General features: G+C 44.3%; 1 protein-coding gene across 2 annotated transcripts in view; it reads left to right on the top strand.

Moving 5' to 3' along the window:
- The window catches only part of CHRFAM7A (CHRNA7 (exons 5-10) and FAM7A (exons A-E) fusion), a 53,137-nt gene that overhangs the window by 22,073 nt on the left and 16,686 nt on the right, over positions 1 to 14,378 (top strand). For both annotated transcript variants that reach the window (XM_075100210.1, XM_075100211.1), the window contains exon 3: positions 2,315 to 2,359. In XM_075100210.1, coding sequence (XP_074956311.1) covers positions 2,315 to 2,359 — 45 coding nt within the window. The remainder of the gene's footprint in view (positions 1 to 2,314; positions 2,360 to 14,378) is intronic.

Raw genomic sequence — 14,378 nt, 5'->3', positions numbered from 1 at the left:
CAACTCTGATGAAAAACAGTATTAATGCACTTTCCTGTAAAGCTTTGAAAACAGTGTCAAAGAAACTCTTGTAGCCAGGGGAAACCGTGCAGCATGTCTCCTGCCCCACCTTGCAGCAGCTTCACTTGGGACCATAGAGAGGGACAAACCCTCTAAAACCAGAATCTTTCCTCTAGTGATGGATGAGTCAATCCAATAATGACTAAGACGTTGGAAGCCATTTGCTCCAATAAACTCCCCCACTAAAAACAAAGTCTCGGTATGCAGCAAAATTGTTATAGCTTTGGAACAATGATGGGATTCATGGTTCAAAAACTGACATAACCTTAAATATAGTGAGCCAAATGGGAGTTATTTTGCTCAAATGCACTCTTTCAGGCTCTAAATGCTTAAAATAACAGAAAGAAACACCAGGAAAACAGCATGGGCCATCCTCGTTTAGGGTTTGTCTTCACTGTGCAAGTTACTTTTGAGTTAATACTCTCAGGATGCCCTCTTTGAGCTAGGTTTGAGTGAAAGTTCACATTTCAGAATAATTTGTGGCTTTTAGAATACGTCTGCAGAGTCTCCTGCAGGCAAACCTGCAATGTGCCATGTGCCCGTGCCTGGCAGTGTGGCAGGCAGCTGAATCATTCTGCCAGCAGCACAGCTGGATTAAAAGTCTACTGTCTCCCTCAGCTCTGTTAGCTTGACTGCTCAGTGATGGCTCTCTAGCCTAGTTCTGTCACGCGTGCTAGTTGATAGTAGAGCTCCTTTCTGGTACTCCTAAAATAGTTCATTTGACTATGCTGTGGGCTCAGGGCTTCAAAATAAATCCCCATGGCATATCATTAGCTTAAGCATCAGCAGCACTCCAGCTTTAGTACAATCTTTTCCTGCTCTTGAAAAGGGAATTTTTGAAACATCACTAATCTAAGGCTGGGCCCATTCATGTGTAAAAAGAGATCACACTGGGAATAAAGTGTGAGTTTAGCTCAGAATTTAACCATGCAGGAGTACACACCATTCAGCTAATAGTCCTGAAACAAGCTTCTCACAACATAATGATTCTGAGTTGCTCTGCACTTCTGAGTAGCCAGTTATACCTGTGCAAAGCAACACAACTACTGTCTGCCCTGCAGAGAAACCACACAGCAGTGCTGTTCTCAGCTTTTCTCAGGTGCAATAGATGGGACATGTTATTATCGGAACTTGCCATGTTCATCTGGGACAGCACACAGAGCTTTGAGAAAATGCTATCAAACTTTTAATGATAGTTATCTTTGGTGGTATTTACATCTGACCTAAAAATGTCTATGATGAATAGAAACATATATACATATTACATGTAGTGGCCTAAGGACAGAGATTGTATATTCAGTTTGGAGAATGTAAAATGCTGACAGTATATATAGTGTATTCCATTAGCTTCACACAACCCAGATGGATACTGATACAGTACCTCCACAGAAATAAGGTCACGAACATCCTCCTGTGTCAGAGGAGTGAATAATTAAACTCTCCAATTAACTGTAGCATTAAGATTCCTATTGTGTCAACTGAACTTATATCAAATAGTCACAGGAGGCGAGGGGGGAAGGCCTCCAAACTGGAACAGTTCCAGGCAGTCGGCAAGGAGCACAGCGGCGGCAAGTGGTTGACTGTGCCATGTTGGACACCTTCAAGAGTCGTCTGGACAGGGTGCTGGGCCATCTTGTCTAGACTGTGCTCTTCCTAGAAAGGTTGGACTAGGTGATCCCTGAGGTCCCTTCCAACCTGTGATTCTTTGACTCTATGATTTTGTAATAATGTTCTGCCCTGACAACAGTTTTCCCTTAAAGCTGATACAACACTTTGTGTATAGTTTCACTGCTATCAGTGGTGCTACTTGCCTGTTAAGAAGCTACTCAGTATGGACTCAACACACATCATCTGAGCTTAGTCACACTTTCCTTTGTTCAGTATTTTTCTATTACCTGCATATGTCTGTATGTAAGTTTAATTAGTGAGAGGGCTGCTCCTAACAAAGGTGAAACAGGCGACTCCTATGGTAATCTGCTTTGTCTTTTGATATTCTTTATTAAAGAAGGAGCCCCAGGGAGGAGTCTGGCAGAAGGATACCCCCAGGAAACAGTTTGTTTGACTGTGGTAATATGAAATGCATTAAACAGTACCTGTGAAAATGTCTGTTGCAGTAAGTTCAAGGCAATGATTCCCTTTGCTTTAAAATATACCTTAGCACAACTGGCTATTTCATAATAGTCTAATATATATACCGGTGTTATTTTAACTGTTTGGTACTAAGCTGTGGTATATTTCTTCTCCTTTCTTTCAGGATGAAAAGAATCAAGTATTAACAACAAACATCTGGCTACAAATGGTGAGTTTTGAAACAAAGCATGGGGTTTTTTCCCCTTTGGTCTTAGAATTTAACCTGGTGATGGGTTTAAATTTTAGGAAACTTTCAAGCTTTTCTTCTATATCTTGCTACATAGAGGACAAAGCTAAGCTGAATGAAAAAATGTAAGGCTGAGATTTAGGTCTTGATGTTCTTTCAAGTATTTCTTAAAACCTTTAAGAATTTGAGTTGCTACATCTAAGTAAGTTACTAACTCATTATAGTTTTTTTAGTCATGCTAAACTCTTGATTGTCATAAGACACCAGTGTCGTAAGAGTCCCAGGTAGAGTAACTGTAGGTGCACAGAATCACAGAATCACAGGTTGGAAAGGACCTCAGGGATCATCTAGTCCAACCTTTCTAGGAAGAGTGCAGTCTAGACAGGATGGCCCAGTACCCTGTCCAGACGACTCTTGAAAGTGTCCAAAGTGGCACAGTCAACCACTTCCCTGGGGAGATTATTCCAATGGTTGACTGTCCTCACTGTGAAAAATTTCCCTCTGGTGTCCAATCGGAATCTCCCCAAGAGCAATTTGTGTCCATTCCCCCTTGTCCTCTCCACGTGACTCTGTGTAAAAAGGGAGCCTCCATCTTCTTTGTAACTACCCCTTAAGTACTGGTACACGGTGATGAGATCCCCTCTGAGCCTCCTTTTCTCAAGGCTGAACAAACCCAGTTCTCCCAGCCTATCCTCATATGGCAGGCTTCCCAGTCCTTTGATCGTCTTGGTGGCCCTTCTCTGGACCCCTTCCAGCCTGTCCACACCCTTTTTGTATAGCGGGGACCAGAACTGTACACAGTACTCCAGGTGTGGCCTGACAAGCACTGAGTAGAGTGGGACAATGACTTCTTTCTCTCTGCTGGCGATGCCCTTTTTATTGCAACCCAGCATTGGCCTTGGCCCGCCTTGGCCGCAGCAGCACGCTGTTTGCTCATGTTGAGCTTCCTGTCCACCAGGACCCCCAGGTCCCTTTCCACAGAGCTGCTCTCTAGCCAGGTGGATCCCAGTCTGTACTGCACTCCTGGATTATGTTTTCCCAGGTGCATGATCTTACGCCTGTCCTTGTTGAACTTCATAAGGTTCTTGCTGGCCCGCTCCTCCAGCCTATCCAGATCTCCCTGCAGAGCAGCTCTCCCTTCTGGAGTGTCTGCTTCCCCCCTCAACTTGGTGTCATCAGCAAACTTCATCAGGCTACACTTGATGCTGTTATCCAGATCACTTATGAAGATGTTGAATAACATTGGGCCCAATATCAATCCTGGGGGGACTCCACTAGTGACAGGTTGGCACTTTGAGAAAGAGCTATTTACCACCACCCTTTGGGTGCGGCCTGTCAGCCACTTCCCCACCCACTGCACAGACCACTTGTCTAGGCCATAACGCACTGATGTCTCCAGGAGGAGACTGTGGGGGATCATATCAAAGGCCTTGGAGAAGTCCAGGTAGACAATGTCCACTGCCCGCCCCATGTCAACCAGGCAAGTCACTTTGTCATAGAAGGCCACCAAGTTTGTCAAGCATGATCTGCCTTTAGTGAAGCCATGTTGGCTTTGCCCAATCACGTGCTTCAACTGACTTGTGATTGCCCCCAGGAGGATTCGTTCCATAACTTTCCCAGGGACTGAGGTAAGGCTGATGGGCCTATAGTTACCCGGATCCTCCCTCGAGCCCTTCTTGTAGATAGGGGTAACATTTGCCTTCCTCCAGTCCTCTGGGACATCCCCTGTTCTCCATGACTTCTCAGAGATTATGGAGAGCGGCCTTGCGATGATGTCAGCAAGCTCTCTCAACACCCTTGGGTGGATGGCATCAGGGCCCATTGCTTTGTGGGGGTCAAGCTCCTGTAGTAATTCATATACTAACTCTTCCTTCACCGATAGTGGGTCGGTGTTTGGTTCAATTGGCAATTTTGTTCCCAAAGCCTGGGACCCTACAGTGCTGGTAAAGACAGAGGTGAAGAAGGTGTAGAGGACCTCTGCCTTTTCTGCATCATTGGTGATTGATTCTCCTTTTCTGTTTAACAGTGGGCCTATGTTTTCCTTCTTTTTCTCCTTATGGTTGAAATGTCTGAAGAACCCTTTCTTGTTATTTTTTATGTCTACAGCTAGTTTCAATTCAAATTGGGCTTTTGCTTTTCTGACTGCGTCTCTGCACTCTCTGGCTATGCCCTTGCAGTTCTTGGCGGATAATCCTCCACTTCTGCATTTCTGGTGTGCTTCCCTTTTGGATTTGAGCAGACCCAGGAGGTCATGGCTGAGCCATGGGGGCTTCTTACTCTGCTTACTTCCCTTTCCTTTGTAGGGGATAAATTGGCTTTGTGCTTCCAATAGAGAGTTCTTGAAGAATTCCCAGCACTCGCTAGCTCCTTTGTCTTCCATGGAAGCTTGCCATCGAATCCCTCCCAGTTGAGCCCTGAGTGCACTGAAGTTTGCTCTTCTAAAATCAAGAATCCTTGTTTTAGAGCTGACCTTCAGCACACTCAGCAGGATACCAAACTCTACAATGTTGTGGTCACTGCAGCCAAGGCTATCACTAACCAAGATATTACAAAGCAGGCTTTCTTGGTTTGTGAATAGCAAGTCCAGCAGCGCCTCCTTCCCGGTTGGCACAGCTAACATTCGTATCAGGAAACAGTCCTCTATACATTCCAGGAACTTGGTGGATGACATGCAAGCTGCCGTATTGTTCTTCCAGCAGATGTCTGGGTAGTTGAAGTCACCCATCAGGACCAGGTTCTGTTGGCCAGAAGCTTGCTTTAGTGCCCCAAATAGCGCTTTGTCGGCTTCGTCACCGTGGTTAGGAGGTCAACAGCAGATGCCCACTGTGAGGTCCTGCTTGGAGACAACCCCTTTGACTTTAACCCAGAGGTATTCGATAGAGCCGTCGCAATCACCATAGTTGACTTCGATACATTTGAGGTGTTCCTTGATGTAGAGTGCAACTCCTCCACCTCTTCTACCCTGCCTGTCTTTATGAAAGAGCCTGCAACCGTCCATTGCGATCCCCCAGTCGTTTGAGGTGTCCCACCATGTCTCAGTTACTCCTATGATGTTGTACTCTTCTGAGTGGGCACGGAGCTCCAGTTCCTCCTGTTTGTTACCTAGACTGCGTGCATTCATGTACATACACTTGAGGTGTTTACTCTTTTGTTTCACCTCTTGGGAGACAGCTAAGGAACCTTTGTCACCACACTGCTTGGCCTGACTTACTCCCCCGTTGGATGTACTGGTGTGAGCGTTTTCTCCACGGATCCCACCCCCCAAGTCCTTTAGTTTACAGCCTGCCTCACCAAATTAGCCAGCCTACTGCTGAAGATTCCCTTACCCCTTTTAGACAGATGGATTCCACCCCTCCCTAGCACGTTGTCGTCATTGAAGAATACCCCATTGTCATAAAAGCCAAACCCCTCACAGTGGCACCAACCACGTAGCCAGGAGTTGATATACATTATGCACCTACTTCTGGCTGCTCCCTTCCCTCGAACTGGCAAAATGGAAGAGAAGATCACTTGGGTGCCAATGTTTTTCACTTGCTCCCCCAGGGCTCAAACATCTTCCTTGATTTTACCCAGGTTGCGGCTCACAGTGTCGTTCATGCCTACATGAAATAGTAATAGCGGATAGTAGTCTGTTTTCCTGATGAGTTGTGGCACCCTCTCAGCAATGTCTCGGACCTTGGCTCCTGGGAGGCAGCATACCTCTCATGACTCCCTGTCAGGTCGGCAGATGGGTGCCTCGGTACCCTTCAACAGAGAGTCACCTACCACGAGCACTCGTCGTTTCTTTTTACGATGTCCACTGTGTGTTGCTGGTGCAGTTTCCCCTTGTGGGGGACTTTGCAGACCTTGCTCATGGGTATCCTCAGTCATTAAGGCTTCATATCTGTTTCTGACTGTGATGGTGGAGGGTGCAGGCTGATGTGGAATCCTGCTCCTGTGAGTCACCAGGGTCCACGGTGCCTCATTCTCGGCGGTGTCTGCCACAGGAACATGATTCTGAAGCCACCTGTCTATCTCTGCCTCAGCTCCTCTAATACTGCGCAGCCTCTTAACCGTTTCCTGCAGTTCAGCTTCCTGACGTAACAGGTCATCAACCTGTGCACACCTCGTGCAGGTACTTACCTTTTCCTCAGGAGAGGGGTTTGGGCAGTTGCCGCAACCTACTGCCTGTACTGGTGTGTCCTTTCTTACCAGACCCGTCTGGGTGGATGAGTCTGACATCTCGGGGGCTTTCGCTGAACAAACAGTGGTTTTAGCTCTGAGGCGAGTGCTCACCATTTTGCCCAAGGCAGAAGCACTTTCCTGAGCTGTAGACCTACAAGCGGCCTGCGGCATCCCACCTGCTCAAACTGCCTCACCATGCTCCTGGTCGCTTGCGCTCCCTAGGGGCAGTTTAAATCTCCTGCTGTTGCTTCTGGCAACGCCCCACGCCGCGTCAGCTGCATGTCAGCCTCACTCATGAGAGCTGCCTGCTCCTGACGGGTCCCTCTGCTCACCCTTGGGCTTCTCGGGTATGAGGAACCGCTTTGCCTACCCCGATCTAGCGCTGAGCCACGGGACTTGCCCTTGCCGCCGCTGAGCTTTTCGCTGACTGATTGGTGCGAGTGCCTTTTCACCCATTTCAATAAATGCATTATGTCCTGGTAAATCATTTGATTGTGAAAGAGAACTATACATGCTAGAACTGCATTTCGTCTGTAATAGCTGTTCTGATGAGCACGCTCAAAACTGCCAGATGGTTCTTATGATACAGGGGAAAAATTGTTCCAAAGAGGTTCATTAACTCCTGAGAGCTGCTGCCGCTGTCGTAACTGAATGTCTCTGCCATCCTACTTGCTTTGCTGTCTACCTCCTTACAGAACTGAAAAAGGATTTTAATTAAAATGGCCATGCTGTTTCAATGTTGTTCAAAATGTTGTTTAAACATAGGTTGTCATCAGAACTGTGAACATGAGAGGTTTTTTACGTTACTTCTCCAAATTCTGTATCTCAGTGACATGGCTAAAAAATGTCTTGGAGCATCAGTTCAGTTTCCTAATGTTCAGCTGGGAACCATATACTTTTTCCTGATTTCCCAGTTTGTTTTGCCCACATAGGGTGTTCATTTTTCAAACAGTAGCTTTATTTTACCTTTTGCTGCAATGTTTAGTTGCTAAAGATGTCATAGAACTTCACATCCTCTCTTATTATTTAACCATAAGTATTGCCACCACAATACCACGGCAGAGAACTTTGCCCCCATTAACTCATGGCAGGCACTGCTGGGCAGGAGTAAGTTTCACTCACTTTTTAATAAATGGAACAGATAATACAATATTCAAGAACTTTGTGAGAGTATTTTGAATTTCTTTTCTCTGTAAGGTTAACTTGCGAGAGAGCTGCTCCTAAGCAAAGGGGCCTATACAAGTTTATTCTGACTTGATTTGGTTTTTTTTTTGCATTAGTTTAATACTAAGACTTAGCATTAACAAGGTGCTTCTTACCATGGTGACTACTGTGGGCTCCTAATGCTTCCACCAAACATTTCTACCATAAGTTTGTACTTTACAAAGATGGGGTGGTAGGGGGAGCTTTCTCCATACTACAGCAGCTAGGATGAGAATTTGCCATTAGTTTAACTCCCAGCTGTATTACAGAAACTGAACTGTTTGGGTCAGGTAAAGGTTTACAGAAGAGTTCTATTATTCAAGATAAGCATGCTGCTCCCACAGAGACCTTACGCCTTTCAGTTTCTTTAACCAGTTTATTCAGTTTAAACGTATTATTTTTTCTTTTATTGTAACATTTTTTATAGATCACCTCTCTTGCACTGTGCTAGGTCTTAGGAAACAAATGAACTATTTCGTTGACCTTCAAAGGATAGAATGGCTATTCCATTTATTCACAAAGAAAAGTTGACATGGAAGAAGCATTCAGCTCATGTTATTTTACAGGCTTGTTGTACAGAAAGATTAAAACTATAAAATATAATGTTTTTGGCTTTGAGCTACAATGACAACAGTTGCTATGATTTCTTACCAGGAAAACCGATGACAATTCATACTCAAGAATCTATCACTTATTTTCCTTCTCTTTTATCCCACAGCATCCTTATCCCTTGTGAGAGTGGTTTGGTTTTCCGCTAAGGAAGTTCCTGATTCTGTATTTCTTTTGATTTATTCACCTTAGCACATACTGTATATGAAGTGTGTTAAGACTGCAATGAGCAGATCATTGGATTGCTACAAAAAAATGTAACCACTCTTCATGGCCTGTATGCACATTAAAAGAAAAAAGAGTTTGCGTATTAACTGTCAATGGTATACTAGATAGATTCAAAGCATGCTTAAGGCAAACATATGTCATTTATTATGCTGAATTGTCTGAAGTAAGTTATTCCCTGAGTTTCCCTCTCCACTCCCTTTCTTGATATATATGAATGTATAATCAGAGATGTATCTTAAATATATTTTATCTATTCATCACTGAAATAAATACAAACACTAACCTAGGAGAAAGGGGAATATAAATCTACTATTTATATGGCAGACTCTTTGACCCTGACCACTGTCGCCATGCCAATACTGTTGAGGATCAAAATCTTAAACTTGATCTAAGTTGCAGCAGGAGCCTTGCCTAGTAACCAGCTGTCATGGTTTTGGCTGGGATAGAGTTAATTTTCTCTCATGGATGGGAATCAGGGAGTCTCAGTTGGTGCGATATTGCTGCCGGTACACTGTTGTGATTGGCACCTGTTGTTCTTTGACTTTCAGCAACCCCACAACAGAAGGGTCCTTTAAGAGACCAGGCAAGGTAGACAGCTGTTTAATTCTCTCCGTCTCCAAGGCAGCTACACCAAAAGCCCACTTGAACCCTTTTGGTTCCTTGAAATACCCTCTCCTGATGTAGCCTATGCCAAGGATGCACAGAGCCTCTGGGCCAGTCACAATGGTATGCTTTTGTCACTCATTCCTGGTTAGCCTCACTTTGGCCTCCAATACAGTTAGCTCTTGGGATCCCCCTGTCACTCCAGCAATGCTGATGGGTTCTGCCTCTACATAGTTTGATGGCATTAGGGTGCACTGTGCACCAGTGTCCACTAAAGCTTTATACTCCTGTGGATCGGATGTGCCAGGCCATCGGATCCACACAGTCCAACAAACCCAGTTATCCCTTTCCTCTACCTGGCTGGAGGTAGGGCCCCTCTATTCCTGATCATAGTATTCATCACTACTTATAAATATGAATCACAAGTGTCTCTGTTAAGATCAGAAAGAAAATCTGCACTTCTGCTCCTCTGTCTGGGGAAATGCTTACTGGAAACTGGAGCAGCAGCTTTCCTGGAGGAACCCCCCTGAGTGATTGTTTTCCTTTGCAGCTCACATACCCGTGCCTCTAGGGTTGAGGTAGGTTTTCCATCCCACTTTTTCATGTCCCCTCCGTGGTCAGGCAGGTAAAACCATAGGGTGCCCCATCATGTGTATCCAATCTCTTGAGCAAAGGGACGCTTACTTCTAATGGCTGAGATACTGGTCTGTACTGGTGGGGAGTAGGACATACCTTCTTTGAGTTGCTGGACGTCCCAGGACAGTTTCTCCACAGCTGAGATGAGGAAGGGAGAGAGATTTGCTTCGTATTCCCAGAGTTTATCAATCAACTCCGCCACTGTTGGTGCCTCATCATCTTTCCAGGACATTATTGCCAATGAGTTCCCATGAATCAATGATGCACTCGGTACAAACTTCCGCCACATGGGTTGTGTGCACTTGGCTTCCTTTGGATCTTTGGATGACTGTTGATCATCTAAGTCACTATAAATCACCTCAAGCACGGCTAGTTCCCTCAGGTACTGGATACCTTTCTCCATGGTCATCCATTTTCCTAGGCGAAATACAATATTTTCCTTGAAGAGGTACCTTTCTCTCACACTTGACAGGAGTCGCCTCCAGGGGCTGAGGGCTTGTTTCCCTTTTCCAATTGCTTTGTCGATGCCCCCTTCCCTAGAGAGGCATGCCAGTTGTTTGGCTTCCTTCCCCTCTAATTCCAGACTGCTGGCCCCGTTATCCCAAGCATCAGAGCAGCCAGGTGGCAATGTGCTCACCTGAATGACGGCCAAAATCTTTCTGCATATCTTGCAGTTCACTCAAGGATAGGGATCGGGTAGTTTCTGTTACTTGTACGAGTTCTTCCTCTTCCTCCTCATCTCCTTGTGATGGCCCTGCTTCTTCATAATCTCTTTCTAAACGAGTTAACTTTCTCTTCCAAGATTTCTTCCTGTGTATAGGGGTGACCTATACTGGCACGCGTTGGTCCTCTGATTCAGCTGCAAAGTTTGTCACCAGGGTTGGAGTCGCTGCAGTGTCTGTCGCAGAGGTTTGAGGGACCACAGTGCTTGTCACCAGGATTGGAGTAGCCGCAGTGCCTGTCGTGGGGGTTTGAGTAGCCACAGTGCTTCTCGCTTTCCTTGTCCTTGTTCTTTTAGATCCAGAGGCCTTCTCTTCCCCTTGGGGACACTGAATAGTGTTAAACAGGGCTCGATAGGCATGGGCCAGGCCCCAGCACATTGCAGTGATTTGTATGTCTTTGGAGTTTCCAGGGTGACAACATAATTCCTCCAAATATTCTACTAATTTTTCAGGATTCTGCACTTGTTCAGGAGTGAAGTCCCAATACAGTGGGGGTGCCCACCGTCTTAGGTGTTTGCCCATACTATTCCACATACCCTTCCACCCATAGCTATTGAGCCTTGGGGTAGATCTCTGGATGACATTCTTGAATTGTTTATTAACTTTAGACAGAGCTGAAATGGTCTGCTAAAGCAATATCAACAGATGTATCTTAACTACCAACAGATGTTTAAGATACTGAAAAGTTGTTGTAATGAAAGAGGAGGCATTATAGAAGATGGTGCCGTTCTGTATTTCCTCCAAAAAAAATTCTCAGAGGAGGAGGTATAATTGCTATCTTATCCATGGGGTGGTACCCAATATACAGTAATGGCTTCAATATAAATGTCAAATACCGAATAAAACTCAAGGCCAATGTTTTAAAAACAACTCTCCCAGGCAAAACATCACTAATCACTGTAGAGCACAGCAGTCTACAAAACCCAACACCAATCTTTAACACACACAGCAAATACAAAAGCATGGTGCAGATTGGATAAACTAATATTGAGAACAGAGTTTATGCTGTGACCAGCAACTGCTATTATCTCAGCCCTTTGGGCCCCACATTGGGTGCCAAAAAGGACTGTTGTGGTTCAGCCCCAGTCAGCAGCTCAACACCACACAGCTGCTCGCTCATTCCCCCTGCCCCTATGGGATGGGGGAGGGAATTGGAAAAGCAAAAGCAAAAAAACCCGAAACTTGTGGGTTGAGATAAGAACAGTTTAATAATGATAATAATATTGATTATGATAATAATAACAATAATGATAATATAATAAAAAGGAAAAGGGAAAAAAACAGAAACACAAACGATACAACCGCTCACCACCTGCCGACTGATACCGCCAGTCCCCGAGCTGCAATTGCTGCTTCCCTCCCCCAGCCAGCTCCTCCCAGTTAACATACTGAGCATGATGTTACATCATACACAATATCCCTTTGGCCAGTTTGAATCCACTCTCTTAGCTGTGCCCCCTCCCCTCCGGGCTTCTTGTGCGCCTGGCAGAGCATGGGAAGCTAGAAAAGTCCTTGACTAGTATAAGCATTACCCAGGAACAACCAAAACATCTGTGTGTTATCAACCTTGTTTTCATACTAAGTCCAAAGCACAGCACTATGCCAGCTGCAGTGAAGAAAATTAACTATTCCAGCTAAAAACATGACACCAGCATACCAACCCAAGTACCCTGAGCTGTTTGCTATCTGCATCAAATGTACTTCAGCTACAGTGGAGATTGTAGCTCTAAAGTTAAAACAGAATGAGGCAGCTTGTGTCCAGCTGGATCATGTGACTTTGTACACATGACTAAACAGAGCAACTGTAAAATCTGCTTAACATTATCTTCAATACAGACTTTAATATTAAGTTTTCTCTCACCCTTTGACTGTCTTTACATCATTCATTGTCACCCTATGCTACATTTTATTTGCCATGATAACTCCTAAAAGAAGTTAGAATAAGAAATTCTTGGATATATTGCTATAAATTATTGTAATGCAATTCAGATGGAAATGAACAGGAGAGCCTGCTGCACACAACCAAGTCGGTGGGCAGTGAGCTTCGCAGCAGCTCCCCACAGCCTGCCAGCCCCAGCCCTGCAACCACTACTCAGAAAGTGACCTGTTCTGTCAGCTCCTGAAAATGAGTTGCCTAAAACCAACAAGAGCCCACAGGTTTAAATGCCTCAAAACCATACATCATATTTGTTTACATTGCTGGACTTCGTACAAAATAGAGGTATCATGAGGATCTCAGTATGTCTATGTTCCAAAAAGATGAAGTGGTAAAAAATATGGTGACATTTGTCTATTGGGAAGTTCATTTAATAAAATTTACTGTAAAAATGGATTTAAAACTTCTAACAAAAAGATAAGAAGCCATTATCAGCTTACAGAAGCTGTGTATACATGAGCGTGAGCAATTAAATGTAGATTAATTAGAGAACCATGAATGGCACAGGTAGTAAAATGAAAAACCTATGAACAGAGCTGATCAGATATGCTGATTTAAGATTTCTGTAAAAAATTATTTTCCATAAAGCAAAAGGAAAAAGCAGTACACAACTCAGATCATTTGTCCTGGTGACAAGGCACTACGAATTCATAGTAAAAAATGAATGAGATAAATATGGAAGCACAGGCCAAGAAATTGTATATTGTATAGTAAAAGCTTTACAAAAAATGTGTGATGAATGCTGTTAGATGTGTTGCATGCAGCAAAATGGTCACTTAACACTGTTCTAGAGGTACAAGAATGGATTTGAATACCTGCAGCATGAAGCTAACTGGGGACTTGTTTGGTATATCAAACCAAAACTTGCCAGTGACAGTAATGCAAGGAATTATATAGAACAATTTGATGTGAATACCCCATGAGAATGATCAATAGCATTACCTCCACAATACCCATTGGAACTTTTTTCTGACCTTAATGTCTGTCAAAGATTTTGACAAGGGCCACTAGATCATTTAAGGGATAACTATTGTACATTTATTCACCCATTTCAAAGTTTACATTTAAAGACTAACGTTTGGCACTGCAACAGAACTGTAAATCTGAAGTTTTCACTGTAAGTTATGTGATGCCTACAGCTATGTGAAATTAATGTAAATAACATAATATGGGGATAGAGAGAGGCACAGCATAATGAAACACAGAAATTATAATTAAAAACTTTTGTGAAACAAATTTAACTTTATTTCTTACTTAGACCTTCTGCGCACAACAGGAACCACCCTTGTATCCCAACAAGTCACCTGCTTAGTAAGGGGTGAAGTGCGAACTCAGTTTCAGAATAAAGTAGCTCATGCTAGTGTTTCTCAGGAGACTGGGAAGTAACCAGCTGGCCAGGGCTGCCACGGAACTCAGCTGCCTGCGGTTTGGGGCAGTGCTTTTGTTTATGCCTGTGCATGACCGTATGTTTCAATGACAGTATCTGAGATATAGCAGCGCTAAACACAGATCAAAAAACTGCGACAGACTCCCTGCCTATACTGGCAGTGAGGGATGGGTTTGACAGGAGCATGGATAGCCCCCAGGGTGGATGCCTCCATGCCTCCAGTGCAGTAAGTGCCAGCCAGGAAGGAAGCTTGTGGGACAGTGCAGTACTGCACAGCATCTGCCCCCAAGGTTGCCTAACTTCAGGCCACAGGAGCTCCTAAGACCTTCTATGCTCGTATTAACTGTTCCGCCATTTCAGTTATTTTCCCTGTCAGCGGTGACTGTTGGCTGCTCTACCTCATGTCTGTAATCAAGTTATTACAACCTGAGAATTTCCAACAATAGAAAACAAAGTTGTCTATGAAGATAAACACAATTTAAGTTAATGTATGGATTGTAAAAAAATCTATTC

The sequence above is a fragment of the Phalacrocorax aristotelis genome, chromosome 7 (genome assembly GCF_949628215.1).
Source record: "Phalacrocorax aristotelis chromosome 7, bGulAri2.1, whole genome shotgun sequence".
Taxonomy (NCBI): Eukaryota; Metazoa; Chordata; class Aves; order Suliformes; family Phalacrocoracidae; genus Phalacrocorax; species Phalacrocorax aristotelis.
Note: the sequence above shows the minus strand (reverse complement) of the source record. Positions and strands in the feature narration are given on the sequence as shown.